Source organism: Electrophorus electricus, chromosome 3, assembly GCF_013358815.1.
Source record: "Electrophorus electricus isolate fEleEle1 chromosome 3, fEleEle1.pri, whole genome shotgun sequence".
Taxonomy (NCBI): Eukaryota; Metazoa; Chordata; class Actinopteri; order Gymnotiformes; family Gymnotidae; genus Electrophorus; species Electrophorus electricus.
Genome location: NC_049537.1, coordinates 8,131,424 through 8,154,056, shown reverse-complemented (window position 1 = coordinate 8,154,056; position 22,633 = coordinate 8,131,424). Strand labels below are relative to the sequence as shown.

General features: G+C 37.6%; 1 protein-coding gene across 5 annotated transcripts in view; it reads left to right on the top strand.

The window, feature by feature from the left end:
* scn8ab (sodium channel, voltage gated, type VIII, alpha subunit b) overlaps positions 1–11,822 on the top strand; it is a 46,946-nt gene extending 35,124 nt beyond the window's left edge. For all 5 annotated transcript variants that reach the window (XM_027030272.2, XM_027030269.2, XM_027030273.2 and 2 more), the window contains exons 20-27: positions 407–580; positions 2,992–3,114; positions 6,048–6,332; positions 6,470–6,523; positions 6,712–6,849; positions 7,064–7,168; positions 7,277–7,547; positions 7,801–11,822. In XM_027030272.2, the coding sequence (XP_026886073.2) occupies positions 407–580; positions 2,992–3,114; positions 6,048–6,332; positions 6,470–6,523; positions 6,712–6,849; positions 7,064–7,168; positions 7,277–7,547; positions 7,801–8,957 (2,307 nt within the window). In that variant the 3' untranslated portion in view covers positions 8,958–11,822. The remainder of the gene's footprint in view (positions 1–406; positions 581–2,991; positions 3,115–6,047; positions 6,333–6,469; positions 6,524–6,711; positions 6,850–7,063; positions 7,169–7,276; positions 7,548–7,800) is intronic.
* Positions 11,823–22,633: the final 10,811 nt, after the last annotated feature.

Sequence of the window (22,633 nt, the reverse complement as noted above, 5' to 3'; positions counted from 1 at the left end):
TTCTTTAGAAACATTTAGGGACCAATATCCAATTCCAAGAGAAATAGTGTGAAAATTATATGCAATAGATCATTTTCCCAGCCATTTGCATCATAGATGCTGTATTATTTAGCAGATGTTTATCATACATGAGATGATGCTATATCTGAAATATTATCAAGTATTATTTTAACTAATGTACAGCTGAAATATTTTGTAAGTGAAATATTGTAACTAAAACTTCAACTCATTTGAAATGATGGAAGTTACATTCTTGAAGACTCCTCTTTTACATTTGCTCTAGCTGGGATAATAACAGCACCATGACCCACCTGTAGACCACTATATGCAATGATTTTAGCCAGTGGATTATGGGTCTTCATGTCAACTGCTGTGTAACAATCATTTTTCTCTGCTTTCTTAAAAGGCATTTGAGGATGTGTACATTGAACAGAGAAAAACCATCCAGATCATTTTAGAATATGCTGATCGAGTCTTCACCTACATCTTTATCCTGGAGATGTTGCTAAAATGGGTAGCCTATGGCTTTGTCAAATACTTCACTAATGCTTGGTGCTGGCTGGATTTCTTTATTGTGGATGTAAGTATCTATGGTCTTCAATCACTATCTCAACATGTTTTGGAAATATCTCACTCTCTCTCTGTCTGCATAGCCTTCTATCTCTCTCTTTTGATGCATGGTGCCCATTTATTCTTATATAATACCCTTTTGATCCTTCACAGCCCAAAATGTACAGTAAACTGGGAAGATGGGGCACAACAACTTGCTCAGAATGTGATAATGCATTGTCATTTTTTGACTGCCTCCAGAGTTCTCTCTAGGAGGGTGGCATGTGTTCCGCCTTCAGCTTCTGAGCTAGTGGTGTCCCTCAATGACTATATTAGAGTATGTTATTATAACTGCAGTGAGTTTGTACAAATGCATTTAGATTGAATTCAGACATAGTTTGATGTGTGTAAAACTGTACGTTGGTGAAATATTTACTTTTCTTAATGTGTAAAGTGTTACATTAGTTTTGTGGTGATGTAGATGTGTTCTGTGCTGTGTTTTATTGGTTTATTTATGATTTACATCTAGGATTGTAAACCCTGTATACCCCTTTATAGAATATCTTGCCTAAAATGGTAACACAGCTAATGTGAAGTGAATAGCATAGTTATTCCTTGCACCATTCATTTAGCATAATGCCAAATCTCTGATATTTAGGTGTGTTAGCATGTCAGTTTTAATTTTGGTCAAACTTAACTTTAATAAACATAATCTCCTCCTCAGCTTGCCAGTCCACTTACATTGTGTTCTGTTTAAAAAAAATGTAAAGTTAGTCACATGTCACTATATGGCTTTGAATGTTATTTTCAAATGTCACTAAAAGTTTGACTTTCCTTGGACCTGTTAAATGTTAGTGTGCAAAATAATCCATTTTTAGCAGCTTACTAAAGGGTTTGTTTCAGATTTAAACTAGAATATTAAAGATGTCATTATATCAGTGATGACTTATGACCGTAAATGTTATTCATTTATAAAGTATAACATGTGAATTGATCCACATACATGCATTGAGATTATATTCTGTAGATTGTAACCTGTGTTGTATTTGTAATATAGTACTTACACAGCTAGCTCTGTAAAATAGGGTTATTTTCCCAGACATGGAGTAAGGCTAGTGTTGGGCTAAATCGCAATGCCAATGGTGACTCACCACCAGAAATTAATTTTAGACAAGTCTTAGGCCATGTTGTTGCCAGCAGCCATTTTTGAGTTTGACAGATGCTCAACCTTTAACCATGTCAAGATTCATGTTCTGCAGATGATGTCCCAATGGCAATTTCCATAATTGGTTTCACTTCACTATTCTACATTCTTTGTCCTTGCATTTTAAATATACACTTGCTCTTATGCCTAGCCTGTGCATGAGGACAAGACAAATATGTAAAGAGTACCGACAGATGAAAGCAATCACCTTTTGCATATTTATTTGGAGAGCACTTTATGTTGGTGCTTCATGTACTAGGACATGCCCTGATATTTTGAAATATTTACACAGTGGTTTTCAGTGTGACTGCAAGATATATGTCAAAAGATGTCCTCAAGCACAAACAAATCTGAATGTGCTTATGAGATCAATGGCAAGGCTGAGGGTTTTGAGTAAAGGTTTATATGTGTGTGTAAAAACCATATATAGCTCGGTAGTGTTTATGTCTCTGACAGGTGACTGTAACCTTGTCTTTCTTTAGCGCTGATGGAGCCAGAGGCACTGAGAGGGCCTGTGGGGCCGGGGAGTAAGGGGCCAGGGTAAGGTCACTGCTGGACTCTCCCTCTGATGGGAGCTCCTCTCTCTCTGCCTCCTTGCTCTCCTAAACCGCCCTCCCTCCCTGACGACTCTCTTCCAGTCTCATGTGTACTGTATGCAGTGCCTGTTTGTATGTATTGTGTGTATTTTGTCTGTTCAAAGTTCGGTGGATGTGCTTGTAAGTTTGTGCACATTTCTGTGCCTCTTCTCTTAACGTTTCCCTCCTCCACCTCTTTCTGTAAGTCTTTCTTTCTCTCCCAGTGTCTCAACCATGAGTTTCCTTCCAGGTTTGCTGTTAAGATGCTTTCCAAGCTTCGTCCATCTACGATAACAAAGCAAAATACATACTCAGACTTTAAAAAAAGGAAAAACTTGGGGCGTTCACCATCCGTATAACACTTCTGATCGGATAACACCACATTTAACCTTACTCTCTCTTTTTTGTGTTTATATACACATATATACATACATACTTAAATACACCCTTATTTATGTATGTATATATCTGTTATGTGCTTCTGACTCTCCAGCTTAATACCAATGTAGGGTCCTCTTTCTCTCTCTCTCCCCGAAGTCTTCCTTGACTCTAACACTTTGGCCCTCTCTCTCTCTCTCTCTCTCTCTCTCTCTCTCTCGCTCTCTCTCTCTTTCTCTCTCTCTCTCTCTCCTTCTCTCTCTTCTTTCCTCCCTCTCTGTGTAGGTGTCTATAGTCAGCCTTATAGCTAATGCCTTGGGGTACTCAGACTTGGGCCCCATAAAGTCCCTGAGAACTTTGAGGGCCCTCAGGCCCCTGAGAGCTTTGTCCCGGTTTGAGGGCATGAGGGTAAGATCCAGAGTTGCCCAGTGCATGCTCGTCACTCTGTGACAACACTGCCGCATGCTAAGAACCTCCATTATGCAATAATGCTAAGTAAAAAGCATAGCCAGGAGGGAAAAAACAAGGCCAATAATTGTAGGAGATATCCATACTACACCATTGTGGCTAAGATGCACTTTAAATGCATGTTCTTTGGGAACATTCGCATGGATATTTTCTCAGTATTGCGTCATGATGCAGCTGAAACATTTAGTGGATTTGCATACAACCAAAAAATTACATACATTTATTTTTAAGGTGTTTATGTTAAAGTAATTGTCAGATAAATTTATAATTATTTTCAAAGATATTTAAAAACTAGGAGATGTTAAAAGCTGCCTCATCACAATCAGACAGAAGTAGATCTTTACATTTTCTTTGTAGTTTTAGAAATTTTATTTTGGTTGGGCTTAGAAATCAGTCATTTGTGCTGTAGCATTAGTTCAAGGCCTGACTGTGATATGTCAACCATTCAATTGCTTAAACAGACCACTGCTCTAATAGTAGCTCCATCCACCTCCACCCTTATCCAGCCTGACTTTAACAGCCATTTACAGCCCAACCACACTCCCTCTCCAACACACACATTCATCTATTCCTTACAAGCACTGACATGCCCCTCTCTCTAAACATCACCAAATGAAGGTTAACCCATCTTACATTTCAGTGTCGCCTTACACTTGTGAAATATTTCCAAAGATGATCAGAGAAGTTGCTATCAAGACCATGAATCAAGAGGGAGCACAAAAAGGATATATGAAACATGGCACCTTTTTATTTTGTTTTTACGTGCAATACTTGTTAAAGCACTGAAACCTAAACCTAGGAACTGGTGTCTGACTAAACCTTGAAAATATTCAGATCGGATTTGCTGGAAGAACTAGCACCTGATTTATTATACAGAGCAACAAAGCCTGTATTTTTTCAATTAGTTCTAGGTTACTAATGTTAATTAAGGTTATTAGTAATTTATCAACTTGCGCAGTGATAATGCAGTATTATTATACTATAGCACCAAATGATTTAGTTATCTTTACACCTTTGTACTTAAGTGTTCATAACTTGATTTCAGCTGATACATGTCATGTATTTTGCATGTTTGTTCCAATACACACAAAAAGCAGAAGTCCTTGCTCCCCTCTAGGCTCAGTATTTGAGTTATCAGTTAATAGGCCTAAACTCCTGAAAGGTAAGCTTCTTCACCTCATCCAAGAGAAATACAACACTTCACATTCTGTTTTAGAAACGTTCTTAATACCGTTACACAGACTATTGTCAAGCCAAATTAAAGGGTGACCTAGCCATGCAACTTCAACCAGGCTAACTAGTGAATTTAGGCAGGTAATTAGTAACCCACTAGAAAGGTAACCCACTATTAGTGGGTTTAGCATGGCACGTGCCAGAGGGGAACAGGGAAGCCGTTAGCACTCAGGCCCTGCTAATGGCCCTGCATGATCTGCTGCTGGCCTGCTATGTTAGAGCATCATCCAGCCAGTGTGTGCTGGTGACATCACTTTTCTGTGTCTCATAAGGGGGGTGGTCTGATAAGGTGAAGGCTGTGTAGATCTCTCCTCTGTTGTGCTAACACCCTGGCTGGGTTTGTTCTCTCAATTACTGCTGCTCGATTTAAGAATTCCAAGCAGTATACTGGGATGGCAAATGTGTAATGTAAATTTCACTTAGTAGACATTGTCCAATATTTTTTGAAGATCTTAGATGATGACAGATAATCCCGTGATGATGGTCTTCACAATGCATTATACGGAGCCTCCTTTACTTGACATTTTGTTTTTTCATGATACCATTCTGTTGCTGTTATGTCTGGAGCTGCTCTTTGTTCAATCAGAGCATAATGATTTTCTGCTACTGTCAGAACCTTGGAAAGTAACTATTTCATATAAAAGATACTATCATGTGTCCCACCCCCCCAGTGTTGGGACCATAGATTGTGCTACCTGCTGGTAGTCAAAAGGACCAGATAAAAGTATGAACCTATGTGTTATGGTGTTATGTAAACAAATGGTTTGTTTAATTTATCTTCATAAACCAGAATAAACATTCATGAATCATCTCATAATTTGTCACAATTTATCAGAATTTTATTTTAAAAAAGAAAATTTGTACATTTGCTAGAAAATATATAATTTTAATATATTTGTTCATATATGCAGGCCCTACAGGCATGTTAAATATATAAAAAAATATTTTGATTAAATTTTTCAAGCATTATATCATCATCATCACAGTTATACTGCCTCTATAATTAGTTTATGAATTTTGGAAACAAAGTGTATGTGGCACATAAGCCATTCCAGTGTGCAGCTAATTAGTGTGTACATGTTAAGAGAGATTCTTTTAAATGTCTGAGTGTCTCCATGTGCTTATGCTCCTTATACATGTACAGTACATATGGACTTTACTACTTAATCTATAGCTAAGGACTAGTGGGAACTCATAACTCAGTGTTAGTTTACAAAGCATTTTACTAAACATTTGTGCATACTTCTATATGCATAAGAAATTCCTCTCAAAAATATTCACAGAGGAATATAATCCAAATCTGTTAGAATTAAAAAGGGCAGAATTCCACATTTTAAATTGAAATGCACAATTTATGGTGCAACTGGTTTATTATGCATATTAAACTGAGTAAGGTTCCCGTTCAAGACAGACCTTTTATTTGGATTAACACTTGAATAATGCTTGGAGACAGAGTTACCACTGTACTATGGATAGAACGGAGATACTATCCATATAGCATTGAGATTAGAAGACCAGAAATGGTCCTCATGACTTCTTATACTAGTAATTAATCAGACCTCTCTCTCTCTCTCTCTCTCTCTCTCTCTCTCTCTCTGTTTTTCAACTACCTCTTTGTTTCTCTATCTCTTTCTCATTAGGTGGTGGTGAATGCTCTGGTAGGAGCCATCCCCTCCATTATGAATGTGCTATTGGTTTGTTTGATATTCTGGCTCATCTTCAGTATTATGGGGGTCAACTTGTTTGCTGGAAAGTACTACTACTGCTTTAATGAAACCTCAGAGGGAATGTTTGAATCTACCGACGTCAACAATAGGACGGAATGTTATGCACTCATCAATGCAAATAACACAGAAGTCCGCTGGAAAAATGTTAAGATCAACTTTGATAATGTTGGAGCTGGTTACCTGGCACTCTTGCAAGTGGTGTGTGTGATTTTGTTAATATTATATTATCAAAGACATGTATGATTACCTACCTACACATTGAAGTTATAGTGTGACATGGTATCATAATTCCAGTTCCAATTCTTTCTGTTTTGCTGTTTTTTCTCATCTGTCAGGCCACATTTAAAGGTTGGATGGACATCATGTATGCAGCTGTAGACTCCAGAAGGGTAAGACAAACCCACTTATTGTTTTGCTAGATGATTTGTAGTTTTGGTACATTCATAGCAGATGTTTTGTTTGATTTTAAATCTGGTTTACGTTGTTTTTGTTTTTGGCAACAGTTGAGTATTTGTATGTTACAAGTTGATTTCAAGTTGCAAATTGACAGTACGTTGATAATCATTACTATTTCCAGGTTGAAGACCAGCCTGTGTACGAAGATAATATCTACATGTACATATATTTTGTTATCTTCATCATCTTCGGCTCCTTCTTTACTCTTAATCTCTTCATTGGTGTCATCATTGACAACTTCAACCAACAGAAGAAAAAGATAAGTGTTCACTTCTTTGTTCCCTTGCACATTTTTGCTTATGTAATAATAGTGGTCAACATACATTTTTATTTAAAATGTAGTGTTTTCTGTAGATTCTGAAGTCACATAGAATGTATATGCTAAAGTCTGAAAAACCTGTGCAGGCAGGCATGAATGTCAATGCAAACATTCAAATGATCAGGTTGTAACCAATGTCATATTTTTCCTATACTTTGGAGGCCAGGATATCTTCATGACAGAAGAACAGAAGAAGTACTACAATGCTATGAAGAAACTGGGCTCAAAGAAACCCCAGAAACCAATCCCCAGACCACAGGTATGAGAAATGACAGACCTATGCCATAGGTCATATGGAAAACAAGGCACAGAAATCCTCTTCACATTTCTTTTGGATCTTACATTGTGGCATGCTTTTATCTTCCAGAACAACATCCAGGGGGTGGTGTTTGACTTTGTCATGCAGCAAGCCTTTGACATCTCCATCATGATGCTCATCTGTCTTAACATGGTTACCATGATGGTGGAAACTGATGATCAGTCAGATGAGACAGAGAACATCCTATACTGGGTCAACTTTGTCTTCATCGTGGTTTTCACCGGTGAATTCGTGCTAAAGCTGTTTGCACTACGGCATTACTATTTCACCAATGGCTGGAACATCTTTGACTGTGTTGTAGTGATTCTGTCCATTGTAGGTGAGTAGACATGAGTGTATAATACTAATGTTGTTCTGACTCATGTTGCAGTAAGAAGTGTCACATCAGGACTCTTCAGTGTTCTTTTTGTTTACAATTTGTAAATGACCTTTAAGCTCATATAGAACTCTAATTGTCAATAATACATACATTCCTATTTATTTTATCTTTGAAACATGTAAGTAAAATTTTGAGTCATACTGTACATAAATGCATTTTTGACCAGTATTTCTCTTCTGTTTTCATATCTCAGGTATGTTCCTGGCAGATCTAATCGAGAAGTACTTTGTGTCACCTACTCTGTTCAGGGTAATCCGTTTGGCACGAATTGGCAGAATATTGCGTTTAATCAAAGGAGCCAAGGGCATACGGACCTTACTTTTTGCTTTGATGATGTCACTTCCTGCACTTTTCAACATTGGCCTGCTGCTTTTCCTGGTCATGTTCATCTTCTCCATCTTTGGCATGTCTAACTTTGCATACGTGAAGAGAGAGGTTGGCATTGATGACATGTACAACTTTGAAACATTTGGCAACAGTATGATAATCTTGTTTATGATCACCACCTCAGCAGGGTGGGATGGTTTGTTAGCTCCCATCCTCAACTACCCACCTGACTGCAAACCTGAGAAGGAGAACCCAGGAACCACCGTGAAGGGTGACTGTGGCAACCCTTCAATGGCAATCTTCTTCTTTGTAATGTATATCATTGTGTCCTTCCTGATTGTGGTAAACATGTACATTGCCATTATCTTGGAAAACTTCAGTGTTGCCACAGAGGAGAGTGCTGACCCACTATGTGAGGATGACTTTGAGTCATTCTATGAGATCTGGGAGAAATTTGACCCAGATGCCTCACAGTTTATCACCTTTGCCAAGCTGCCAGATTTTGCCGATACACTGGAGCACCCGCTACGTGTGCCTAAGCCCAACATCATTGAGCTGATTGCCATGGATCTGCCCATGGTAAGTGGAGACCGTATCCACTGCCTCGACATCCTCTTTGCCTTCACCAAACGCGTGCTGGGCGACAGCGGTGACCTAGACATGATGCGTCAGCAGATGGAAGAGCGCTTTGTGGCGGCAAACCCTTCCAAAGTGTCCTACGAGCCCATCACTTCCACGCTGCGCCGCAAGCAGGAGGAGGTGTCAGCTGTGGTGATCCAGAGGGCATACCGTGCCCACCTGGCCCGCCGGGGCATTGTCTGCAAGCGTCGTGTCACCAACAACAAGCTGGAGAATGGAGGGATGAACCAGGAAAAGAAGGAAGGCACTCCCTCTACTGCGTCTCTGCCATCCTACGACAGTGTAACCAAGGGCGAGAAAGAAAAGCAGGATGACAACAATGAGGGAAAAGGGCGTAAACAGAAGGGCCGAAACCAAAAAGACGTCAGGGAATCTAAGTGTTGAGGCTGCGGCAGTGGTACGTGTGAGCACGACCAGTCAAGATTACAGTATATTAAAAATAACAACTGGAAATGCAGGCAAGATGATTGGAAACCCTGAATCAGACTTTATAGGTGTACAGATTAATTTCATTTGCAAGTAAGAAAATGATATTTAAAAAATCAAAGAGTAATGGAACAAAACAATAATTGTTTACAAACTTCACAGGTGAATGGATGCACTGGGAAGTGTTGGGGTTTCTTCAAGCTTGACTCTTAAAGTTAAACCAAACATAATCAGCTTCCTGTGTGACACTGTTGCATCAAGACTTGATTTAAACAAACTCAAATAGGAATTTAACCAAGGATTGATACTTGACATTGCGTATTAGAGGGCTACACTGCACTTCAGGATGGAACTCGCTACTGAGCAGGGAGATGAGAAACCAAGGGAAAACTGGGATTCACAGCATGATTTTCCCAACATCTGGAGAATCCCCATGCTTATGCAGTGCGTTTATGGAATTTCCGTAAAAGAAATGAACACTGCTTATCATGGAAGAATCGGGAAGCGCGAGCAGGGATATACAAAACTTAGAGCTTGGCTGATTCAAATGGTACCTTTGTGTTTGTCAGCACTAAATATGCTTTACATGGTCTTTACATTATTTGAGCGGCAAAAAAAAGGAAAAGGGGGAGGAACAACAACAACAACAACAAAAATATATAAACATTCAACATTTTGCCCATGTCACCCTAAGTAACACTATTATATCTTTGTTATACTTGCATCAAAAGGCTTTTTTTCTACATGGGCTTTCACAGTGATAGGATAGGAGGCAATTATCTTGAGCCTTCAATACACACCTCCAAAGGAATAATAAATTATTGTGCTTGTTCAATGCATAGAAATGACTTGCATGATGGCATGTTTTGATCAGAAATCTTGCATGAATAATCATAGTCCACAAGACACTAATACAGACCACCACAGTGGCTTGACAATATGTTAAAGGCTGTCCACTGGCTAAATTTATTACTAGGAATTGAGTATAATCTGATTATGTTAAAACTGAATTGGCTGAAGACAGTTCATTATGCTGCGTCCTTTACTCGTCACTATCAAGTACACTCTAATATAAACCAACTCTGGGTTTTGGCTTTAGAGAGCCTGTAACCAATCAGTGGCTTTTGTTGATTTATAGAAATGTGGCACATCTCTGAGGTGAGTTGAACTAAAGAAGGAAATCCCTTTTTTTTTTTTGCTGCTCAGGAGATTGTAAATGAAGAAATTGAATGTGTATGTCAGGAGATTAAATGAGAAATCCTTCTAGAAGGAAAAGGAACACTGTAAATCCTAAAGGTTCTTATTGTATTTGTTTGCAGCAATATCTTACCTACAGCACTAGCCCCCTTGTGGGCCCTGTGGTAGGTGTAGGGTTGGTTTAGGTGGGAGGGGTGGGTGTAGGGTGGGGCAGTATGAGGGGCAAAGCACATTGTGTGGCATTTATGATGCTTGTCAGGGGTAAGTTTTAGATGGGCTATGAATATGAGAAAGTGGCAGTTTTTTATTTTAGAAAAGTAGTTGAGATATTATTTAATTGTTACATTGTATTACTTTAGAGAGTTCTGCTAAAACGTGTCTGTGTTATGTCTGATTTAGTCAAGCTCATGTCATAGCAATGAACTGTGTTTTAATGTACATACAAGCCATCACATCTTTAGCAATGGTATTATTGTAACTGGGGCAGGGATGAATGCCAAGCAGAGAGAACCTAAGAGAGTGTGTATAAGGGAATCACAACTGTAAAAGGAGAAGCCAAAGAGGTTTGTCTTGCTATTCTATGTTTGATAGTTTTGTCTGAAAGTTTCTAGAATGTCTCAGGAGAAGGATGGGAATGCATCCCAACACTCCTGTTTTATGCTTTCAGACTGATGTTTGTTGAGTTCCCCCATTTTTCTCAGGATACAGCACAAATGTATCATTCTAATGATGCTGATGTCATGAGGAAGGGCCATGCTGGGGCTTTCTTTGGAAGGGCAGGGCTGGGTGTGCTGTCTCGACACTAAAAGATTGGAGTTGTATGGCTAAAAGGCATGAGCCAAGCTCCATTCACCACCCAAAGCAGCTTCCAGTTGTGTGGAAATTTGAATGTTCCAACTGTCAAAAAAACCTGACCAATAAATGGAGTAATAAAAGTGTTGTATGCTATTGCAAGAAGGAGGCAATCACTGTGAGACAATAAGATTAGATTTGAAAAGTCTGACTGTCTAGTCAAATATCACCCACCAGTTCTCACCACTGATGTTGTGGGGGGAAAGGTCTTTGTCTAAAATTTGCAGTACACCATCCCCTTGGTCAGCCATATTAACTATCAGCCCACTGGTTTCAGAGCAACCTACTGTAAGCCAAGCCACCATTGCACCAGAGCAATTGCATTACCTGTTGTATAGTGATGTCACAGATAGTTTACCTTAGCTCCTAACTGGAACTGATTGAAAGAGTTGATGCATGTGTGATTAGTGAGGGCATTGACCTGACCCCAAAAAACAAACAAAAAAATCCACTTTGCTCAACAAAACTAACACCATTCACACTTCCACAGCCATCAAGGATAAGGTGTGTAAATGATACAACAGATCATGATGCATTCATTTAAAATCAAACTAAATAAATGAAAAATTCCAAAAACAGCAACAAAAAAAAATAGTATTGTACAGTACAGGCTATGTTTTAAACAGCACAAAATGCTGAAAAGTTAAGAATGAACTTTTTAAGAGTCTATAAATAATGTAATATATAATTTTGTTTTAACAGCATGCATAGTTTTGTGTAAATACAGAAATACTTAAAACTACTGCTATTAATCTAATCCTGAAAAAAAAAAAATAAACTAAATAGAATAGGCTACACCCATTGCCCACATCTCACATGGCAGACTGAAATATTTGCTAGAGGGAGTAGATTTTTGAGACACTTTTCACATTAAGGAGGGGAATCTTTTATATATATATATATATATATATATATATATATATATATATATATATATATATATATAAAATGCAAAAAGTATATAAATCATATATAAATCAAGGCATATATAGAGCTATACAACAAATGTATCTATGTATACATGTATATGTACATATGTGTATATATATGCACACATATACATATGTATGTATATATATGCACACATATACATATGTATGTATATATATGTGATATTAGAATACTGTTCTCCACTGAGTTGACCTCTGCTTGGAGTGGAGAGAAAGTACCACTGACTGTCCTTTGCTCACATTCTTATTTCTTTTGTGCAGTACATTCAGTGAACAACCAAAACTCTAGCCTGGCCCACACAGAATGAGAATGTTTGATTCCATGTTATGTATATAAGTGTGTGTGTGTGGGGGGGGGAGTGTGTTTGATTGTGGCCATGTCTGAATGTGTTTGTGCAGGTGTGTGTGAATGTGTGTGGGTCTAATGCTAAGTGCAAGGTGTATTAGCTGCTTATGATGGCTGTATTTGGGAGGGGAATGCTTTACCAGCATCTCATTTTCTACTGTGTCCTGTGTGAAGATGACTTACCCTCATGCTGCCCTTCAACACACACACACACACACACACACACACACACACACACACACACACACACACACACACACACACACACACACACACACACACACACACACTTACTTACTTATATACATAACATGGAATGAAATATTCACCTCCCTTTAAATCTTGTTTTATTTACTGGCGTTGACGCCAGTGTCCATCATGATCTTTTGATGAAAGTTTTAGAGTGAGAGAGAGAGAGAGAGAGTGTGTGTGTGTGTGTGTGTGTGTGTGTGTGTGTGTGTGTGTGTGTGTGTGTGTGTGTGTGTGTGTGTGTGTGTGCGTGCATGTGTATGTGTGTGTATAGGATTATAAATAACAACTTGGTCACTTTAAGTCTGTGTGATGTGGCTTAATTAGAGCGTAGCTTCCTCATCTCCTAACGACACAGCAATGCAATCTGCATTCCTAAGTTCATTTAGGCTTTATATCATGGTTTCAGACATTTTTTGTCTGTGTGTTTGTTTCAGGTGCCTTTTGCTGCCTATTTTGTTTGATGAAAATTTAGATGATGTTGCATAAAATTCTCCTAAACAAGTGGAGCTTGTAAAATAAGCACTGATAAAAACTGATGTTCTAAAGTATGTCTGAGACATCCAAAAAAGAAAAAAATTAAAAAATTAAAAATGAAACAAAACATAATAAACACCCTTAAGTGGCATCAGTCTGACTTCATCCTCAGAGGTTGTAGTATAGTGTGAGGCAGATAACTGGAATGCACTCTGAAGTGTTTGAGTGTACACTCCCAAGTGCTCACTCTGTGAATCTCTTAATGGTTCAGTCTGTGGGGAGAGAAGTATTCTGCCATCTGTGCTCAGCTTCTGTTCATTTTGGACGATTTATTTATTTTTCTATCAATAATAATTTGTGTATGTTTTCTTTTGTAGCATGATTGAGATGCTATTTCTCTCATTTGCTGATAATATTTCAAAAGTGCTTATTGGTTGACAATGTTGTTCTTATCTCTTGCCACTGATGTTGGAAAGGAGAAGGTGTGTTGCACAACCACTTGGACTTAGTGAGAATCAGAGAAAGATTGTCTTCATTTGAGCACGAAACCTTTTCCAAACAATAAAGCAGCCTTCCAGTTATAACAGTGTGCTGGTGTTTTATTTTGATGTGGTTAGATGGGGATGTATTGTGGGCACATTAGCCAATATGTATGACCTACAGCCCATGTAGGTACTCTGTGAATGTGTGGGTGGGCTATTGAGCAGGATGCATTTACCACAAATATACAGATCATGACAAAAAAAGACTGCAGACTAGAATGTTAGAAATGTACATACTTTCACTAAGTTGTGTTTGACTGAACATCTTTAAAAAATGTGGAAATGGACAAAATGCTGAAGACATCTTGTCTTAGTATTTCATGACTGAGATACTAAGTGTCTCACATTCATACCAAAGAGGCTTCAATACACCGACAAGACTATGTTGTTAATACTGTTAGGCTAATTAAGCGCATAATGTTAAGATGCTTTTGCTGTCCAGTAATGGGTGTGAGTAGGCATAAAATTGAACTTGGAAGAGTTGAAAGAGTTAGTAAAGGAGAAAAGGCTGCTTACAGTGCAGTTATTTTTTAGATCTGTATTTTGGTTCTGTAAACTACCTAAAAGTCACAAGAACTGGAAAACTACTATGGGAAATGGGTGCATGGTATCTAAAGGTGAGCAATAGGATTAGGATTAGAGAGTAGGATTCCAAAAAATGCGAGTTACCTACAGGAAGTTGCAGGTAATCTAACCGAGACACTCTCATATATATATATATATATATATATATATATATATATATATATATATATGTTTGTGTGTGTGTGTGTGTGTGTGTGTGTGTGTGTGTGTGTGTGTGTGTGTGTGTGTGTGTGTGTGTGTGTGTGAAGCACCAATGACTGCCTACAACAAAAATTAAGGTGAAAACACCTTGGTATCTTCTCATCTTCTCCAAACTTCCCAATAATTATACATGGACTGGCTATTGGCGAGGTTTCCTGGTGGGCCGGTCTTGTGAAGGGTCTTTTGGGACTTTACTCAAAACCCCACATTATACAGTCTATACACAATAAAATATACAATACAATACTATTCAATAGGTCACCTTAGCTGCAGTGATACAATAATCCATAATAGCAGCTAGCAGTTGCCATCACAACTTAAACTATTTAGCACTTGCGCAGTTACAATGCACCAAAGCAAAACACTTGTTTAGCCTCCTGCTGATCGCTTGGGGCATGTCACTTCATTTGTCCACACCAAACTCATCCCAAAAACTACTTAATCCAGATAACAAATTTACCTGGCATATATTTCAGAAAGTGATCATCTGTAGGATGTGCTCAAAAAAAAAGTCCAATCCATGGAGACCTTACTTTTCAATTTACAGAACGTAATGGATCTGCTGCTAAAAACTTAGTAGTACCAGATACCACAGGACCCCTCCAGAGGTTCATACATCAGTCAGTATCAGAGCTGCTGTGAAGGCACAAGGGGGACCTACACAATATTAGGTATGTGATTTTAATAGTGATGCTGATTGGTGTATTTAGTAAATTACTTGACCAGGTATGGCATCCTGTGTTATTGTTTAAATTTGAATTTCACTATAAATATGAAGTGTATGTTTTTACACTTTTGTCAGGGTAAGGATCGGTTTAAGGTAATACATCACCAGTACATAGTCTCTAATAAACATGTTTTATATAGGAGGATATGTATCTGCACATCTAATATTAATGTTATACATTTTTATCAAATTTAAAATTTCAGATGCACCAATAATTCATTTTAATCCATTATCTGCATCCAAGTGTATATGCAAAATCAAGCAAAATTTCCAAGAATACATGTAAAAGCAAGTGAAATTATGTTTATGTAATTTAATAGTAGTTTTCTATTTAGTCCTAAAAATAAAGATAGAGATATGATCCTCAATACCTAATATTTGCTCTACCTAAAACTTACCCTGCCTAATGTATAAATGAATTGGTTAGATTGGGAAGCCACTGTAATGCACTTACTAGGAACTTATTGAAACACCTACCTCAGTTGTAAACTCACTGGCCATTTTATCAGGTACACCATTTATAAACCATCAGTCTGACCACATGGCCATGGATGACTGCTAATTATTTTAGTAACGGACCATTCTGAAAGTAGCATCAACACTGATATGGAAGAGGCATGGATGTGGGTGGTTGGTGCAGATTTATAGGGCACGAGTTCAACTGGAGTTAATACATGAGTGAGTACCACTGTTTAATTAAGCATGACCTGCCACCCAATGATGTGCAGCCAAGCATCCTGCGCTCATAACTTGTCCAATGGCTAATACAAACTGTACAATAGATGGCAATAGATGTGCCATAGACTATAAACACAACCAAGGTGTTTCTAATAAAGTGGCTATTTCTCCCAAAGCCTATTGTTGCTATATAATGTTCATATAAATTTGAAGGTAAACTATATTTACAGTTGTGTTTTGTTTGCTTTGTCTTAGAGTAATCAACAGTAAGATCTTTTCCCCAAATTCAGCTACAATGTAAAGACCACCATGAACTAATCCACAACAATGAGATGTAAAAACTGTAAATGAGAGTAAGGCTTCCCAATGCAATGTAAAATCTTCTCAAAATACAAAATTCTCCAGAGTGCAGTGGTCTGGGAACCTGGGAGGAAGACTGTGAATGTGTGTGCTAGAATTATATAGGGTGCAAATTTGGGTGCAGTTAGAGGAGGAGTCTTTAGATAATAGAACATCTGTCATCCTGCATACTGGTACACAGGAGGTTTGTGGATGGGGATTTTTTTTCTGAAGATCTTAACAGAGAAACAGTCAATCTAAGGGTTAGGGATTTTAGTCTAAAAGTCAGGTTATTGTCGATTAGATTTTTTCTCAAAATATTTGTAAATATTCATTGCCATCCTAATGGTTTTAGTAAGGGTTTATACATAGACTATATTTATTATTCTTAGACTTTATTTTAATCTAGGATAGATTGGTGTTTTAGCTAATGCAAAATAAACCAAGATTTTATTTTTTCATGTAATACTGATAGGAGGGATATAAGTTAATGTTTAATGTCTTTCAAGAATAATTGAATGTGTCACAGTAAGTTTAAACACAGGAACCTAGTGGTTAAAATTGGTGCAAACTAATGGTTGGTGCAGTTTATACAAATGGAACAGTAGAAATATGTCTCAAAGGGTTGTCATATAAGATTGGGTAGAACATACAAAAAACTGTAAAATTGCAATATGGAATATTTTCACTGCTTGTAAGTTGGCTAAATAGTAGAATATACAATTGGACACAACGTTTTACTTTGGAAAATATTTTTTTCATCAATAGTCACAAATTGTAATTTGTAAAAGTGTTTTTATTTTGCATTATGGTTTCTTAAGGCAGATATTCTAAGAGGAAAAACATAATAAATTGAATAAACACTTGTACCTATACTTTGTATTCAACATAAACCAATGCATAAGTAAACACATGGTAGTTTTTAAACATTTACTTAAAACCAGCCACAGAAAACAGACATTTGTGACATGTTTGTAAATTTCAAGTTTTAACCAGTGGTTTGCCTTCACACATCTCACACAAGTTTTGGGCCTTTAGATAGGTCCCACTAGAGAGAATGGGACCGGAATACACATCAAAACATGCCTACTGATGCATATCAGCCAACCGTGGGAAGCCATGTGTTCCTTGTTACTCACATCAATGGCAGACTAGAAAGAGGAAGCTGATCACCTCCATTTGGCTTTTTTTGTTTGTTCTTCATTGGAGGCTTTGGGATGATTTTAGGGATTCAAATGTAATCAAACCCTTTGGGCTTTAATGTAAATGCCTTTTTTTTTTTTTTTTTTTTAGCAGTAACTCATTCCCTTTTCAATCATAATTTCATGAGGACAACAGCTGAGGTATATATAGTATAGTGGGCCCATTAAAAACAGTAAACTTGTCAAAATCAAAATATCACTTTTATAAATATGCACATTTTTGCCCTGATATAAAACATATGCCCTGGTATTACACAAATGTCTGAGTTTCCTGAGTATAAATTCCTGAGTCTGAAATGAGAATGAGACTATTCTATGTCTCCTCTGTTCTTTCCCCCATCTATCTTGCTTTTCCTTTGGATTTAAATGTATTGATTGAGGGAATTATGCTTAGAGGCTTATTTCACTGATTGATTACATAAAGAAGGAACAGGAAAGGGGATATACCACCAAAAGTAAGACCTAGGATGTTTAAAGATATAGATTCTGTTCCAAATTGTGCTGGAACCTGCTTCATAATAATAAATGGGTTATTATGAAATATGATCTTTTGCCTGAATCACCTGAATTCCTAAAACATCCACAATATTACTAAAACCTTATTTACTGACTAATATTCTTTCATAATTACTACTCTGCTGTTTCAAGATGAGATGTGTATCCTCTAAACAAAAACTTCCTCTCTTAAAGGTACTGTGTTTATTGCATAAATCAATACTTAGAGGTAAGTGTACTGCTCGGGAACTTCATAAGAGGTGGTATCAATGGGCTATAGATGACAGGTCTTTCCCACCAGGTCTACCTTCAAATTCAAAATGTAAAAAACCTGTCTTGAAATTATGGAGGTCTGCACTTCTGTTTCCAGTGGCATCAATGACTGGGTGACTGCTGTAATCCTTAATTGCATAAGGTGACACTCTGGCAGTTTTGCTCTGGTCAAATCTGGACTTCTTGTTGCGAGGAAGGTCTTGGAGATTGTCAGGCCATTTAAAGGCCTGTCCACCATGGTCGTTTGGGAGGCTGCTACTCAGATGTGTGAGTGTGTGTATGCCCAAAGGGAGTACATAGGGGACATAGGTATACCCTAGTGCACGAGGTTGGTAGGAAGTTGGCAAGGCAAAAGCTCGCTGCGGCAGGTAGGTAGGTTTAGGGTACACATGTGGACCATTGTAGGTGGAAGTGTAATCCTGACTTATGGTATCAGTGCTGAATTGCTCCGTAAGGCTACTTGTGCTCCCCAAAGACCCCTTCACTCTTTCTAGCTCAGGCAGCCTCTCTGGATTGTGGCCCAGAGGCCAGGCATCCTGGAGGGGGTTATTTGTTTGGAAAGTGCCAGGCTCTGGGTAGGCTGGAGTAAAGGAATACCTGTCAGCATAGTGTTTCAGTAGAGTGGATGCACCAAGGGCGCTGATGTCATCAGAATAGCCAGAGAAGGCAGGACAGCTGGACTGTGGATATGAAAGAGGCTTATGGTGGGCAGGTAGTGATGTAGTAAAGGTGATGTCATAATGTTGCTCTGCCCACTCAGATGACCAGTGCATCTTTACCACATCTGGCAGAAAGAAAGAGACTGTAAATGTGAATAGCACTCATAGCACTTCATAAAAAATGTCAATAGGAGGTTTCTGTAGGTTATACTAAATAACATTTAAAGTGTTAATAACATAATTAAAATGGTTATACCATTGATCTGAGTAGTTAAAAAAATATCCATTGGTTTGCTGACATTCACTATAGGGAGCAATGCAGTAATCTAGACAGGCTGTAAATGCTGTAAACGTGTCTTAAATTGCATAATCTATAATTCATTCATTCAAGTAGTGATTAAGATTAATTAACTCTGAAACTAACATCTTTAAGTGTTTATATATAGACAATTCGTAATATTAACACCATAAAAAAAAAAAATTAAAAAGTTAAAATACTTTAAAAAATGTTTTTTTGTTTTTTTTTTAGCTTCAAACCTATATTTAACAAGATCCATGTTAATAATTTTTTATTCAGCACCAAATAACTTTAAAAACATTTGTTTGCAAGAAAGTGAAAACTAGTCGAGATATGAATTTTTCAAAATTAAAGATTTTTTTTTTAGGTATAAAGGATTTATATTTATTAATTTCACAACTAAAACTTTCAGCAACAAATATATACATGAATACATGTTGCAAATTATCCTTAGGATTTCTTGGAAATTCAGTACAAATCTCAACCCAATCCAGTGAAAAATAGGCTTTTGGTGAGGCTTAGAAACACATAAAAGATTGTATTTGGTGTAGCACTATAGGTCTCATGAATTTAATATAAGTTTTCACATGTATTTTATTTTCAAGAAAATCCATGACATGAACTGGGAGGCCTAGATGAGTGGGCATGGAATGACCGTTATATAGTCAGTAGAAGAAACCACCATACAGAGAAGCTAGATTGTGGATAACTCTTGGAGAGGTAAGGGTCATCAGACTAATGGTGCATATTTGCCCTGAAGCAATTATTATCAAGGATGCTGATGCTTTCCTCTGCTGCTGAAATTCCATTCAAGACAGATATATTGAAATAGTAGAAAAATTCAATATCTGTATAAAATCAAAATAATCAAAAATCAAAACTGACTGTGTCAATACAGTTAAATCTCTATTCTATTTTCTTTCTCTCTACCTTTATTTCTGCCTGTGCCGCACATTCTAGACTTTCTGCCTGTACTGCACATTCTAGACTTTCAGAAAGAGAATCCTCTTTCCCAAAGAATGGCTGCTCATGGAATGTCAAGAATTCAACCTGGGATCTATTTACAAACAGAACATCCTCCCTTTCACTCTCTCTCTCTCTCTCTCTCTCTCTCTCTCTCTCTCTCTCTCTCTCTCTCTCTCACACACACACACACACACACACCAACACACCAATACTGTTGGACAGTATTATTGATCCAGTCACTAACACTGCATGGCATCATTATTTTTGCATCTGTGGTGTTGATTTAGTCATGCAGCTCTGCTTAGAATTACAACACTAAAATTAGAATGGAGCTTCCATGTACTAGAAGTGTACTAGTAAGTGGTCTCATTTGCGTTGCAATTGGGTTTATAGGTTATTGTGCTATTCCCTCAACTGTGAAAAGGAGAAAACCCTCTTAACTGCTGGAATGACCCTCATCTCCAGCACAGGCCCCTAAATTCAGATCTTTCCTTATAGCTAATGTTAAAATAGAAAAGAAAGAGATCACTTGTGATGTTTCTGTGGATATTACACACACACACACACACACACACACACACACACACACACACACACACATCCTACCTTCTCATTTCCATGTATCACCACACAGCCACATAGCAATATGCAAATATTCCAAGCTGGTAGCCCTAAGCCTTTGAGCCAGACTTCACTGTCTGTGTTCTGTCTCTGCTTCTCATTCTGCCTGTTCCAGTGACCACAGCCACACATATACAACCCTTGAGCTCCACCCCTCCCCCATCCTCTCATTTGTTTGAAAGTGTTTAAGCTCAGAGAAAATATTGGGAGCAACACAACAGCAAACAATTGCTTATTAATGGTTCTGAATCATGGTACTGAATCTGAATCATGGACATCATCTACTCATGCTCTTATTGCTGCAGTCATGTGATTAATGTCCTGAACAATACAATGTGTATCCACACGTCACAGCTATATATAAAATGCATAATCAATTGTCCATAATCCATAATCAATGTCTTCTGGGCTCCTATACCAGCCATGTATTATATGTCTAGATAGTCACAAAAAAATTATTCAATAACTTTTTCCATCTTTTTTAAAAATGATGGTTTCCTACACTATGCAAAAATATTTACAATAGACATGTTATAATAGCTGAGCATTTCCCCTCCTCATCTGTAAAAATGGGTTTACATGTGTATGCATGCACAGATATTTCGTGTTTATGGCAATGCCAAGGCCTTCTAAAATGATAAAACTAGACTGAGGGTGCATATTAATTAAGGCCCACACTGCAGGATAACTGGGCTAATTTTGCAGCCAATTCTTCCCTCTTGACAATTGCAAGAGTTCTCCCAAATTCATGGTGATCCTAAATTTATATTCCCACATTATCCTATGGTGTGAGTGTATATAATGTAATCTTTACATCTCTAATATCCTCAAAGTCCATTCAGGGCCACACCGATTGCAGTTCATTAATATTAAATTTGTTCAATATTTATGACTCAATATCCTGTACGGTAAGGAGGATGCTGGTTCTCTAATATGAAATGTAGTGTTCGGCATCACATGCAAAAAACCCTTAAGCAGTGAGATCTGAGCTGAAGCTGTCAGTGCATAGTTCTAAATGCAAAACTAAGCGGTGCAGAGAAGTTGCAAACAAACTTTTTAAGTTTGGCAACAGCATGTCTTCATCCACATTTTTTCTTTAATATGGCTTTTTCTCTGCAAAATGCACACACTACTGACATAACAATCAAATCACTGTCATCCGTTATGTTTGTTTTGATTGAAAGTCATTTGTTCTCATGAAATTCTACAGGATTCTGAGAATCGGAACATTGGCTGCTTGCTTATGAGCAAAATCTCACAAAAGTGTGTGGTGTTTCATTTAGTGTGGGGACTTTCATAACTGAAGAACAACCAAGGACAAAAAAAAAAAAAATCTGAAGTCTGTCACTGTGTGTGGGGTCTCTCACATTTTCAAAATAATTTAGTATTTTACAAATACCGTTGTGTGGGCCAGGCCTTAGTGATCAACTGCGGGTGCTGTAGAGCTTTTTTGTGCAGAGGAATTTGCAGCAGGCATAACTCTACTAATGTACTAGACACTGCTCTCCAAGCTTCAGTGCATATCGATACATTCTGTAGTCCAGGGTTAGAGGTGTCTCTATAGAGTAGTTTAATTTACTTTCCAACAGGTAGACAATTTTGGAATTTTGTCGTAATATATTGTGATAAAAAGTAGACCATGGCTATGTAAATCTGTTGCAGTTTGTGCTGTGTTGGTACTCTGTAGACGTCCGTAGGGCAATGAAGTACTTTAGAAGCTAGAGAAAAACAATTTAAAGTTCTTTTAACTTGTGTGTGTACTGTGCATAAAGTGTTCTAGGTAAAGATAACATCAGGAACTTTGACTGAACAATTTGCCAGAGCTTTCATGAGGCAAACCTGATTTGTTGTCAGTGGTCAGTAGCATCCATAGAATTATATACAGCTTTATAGTCTAGTCAGGAGAATTTCCTTGGAGGTTCTTATCAACCAACTGGACAATGTGTATATGTTTGAAAAAACTGACAAATATTGATC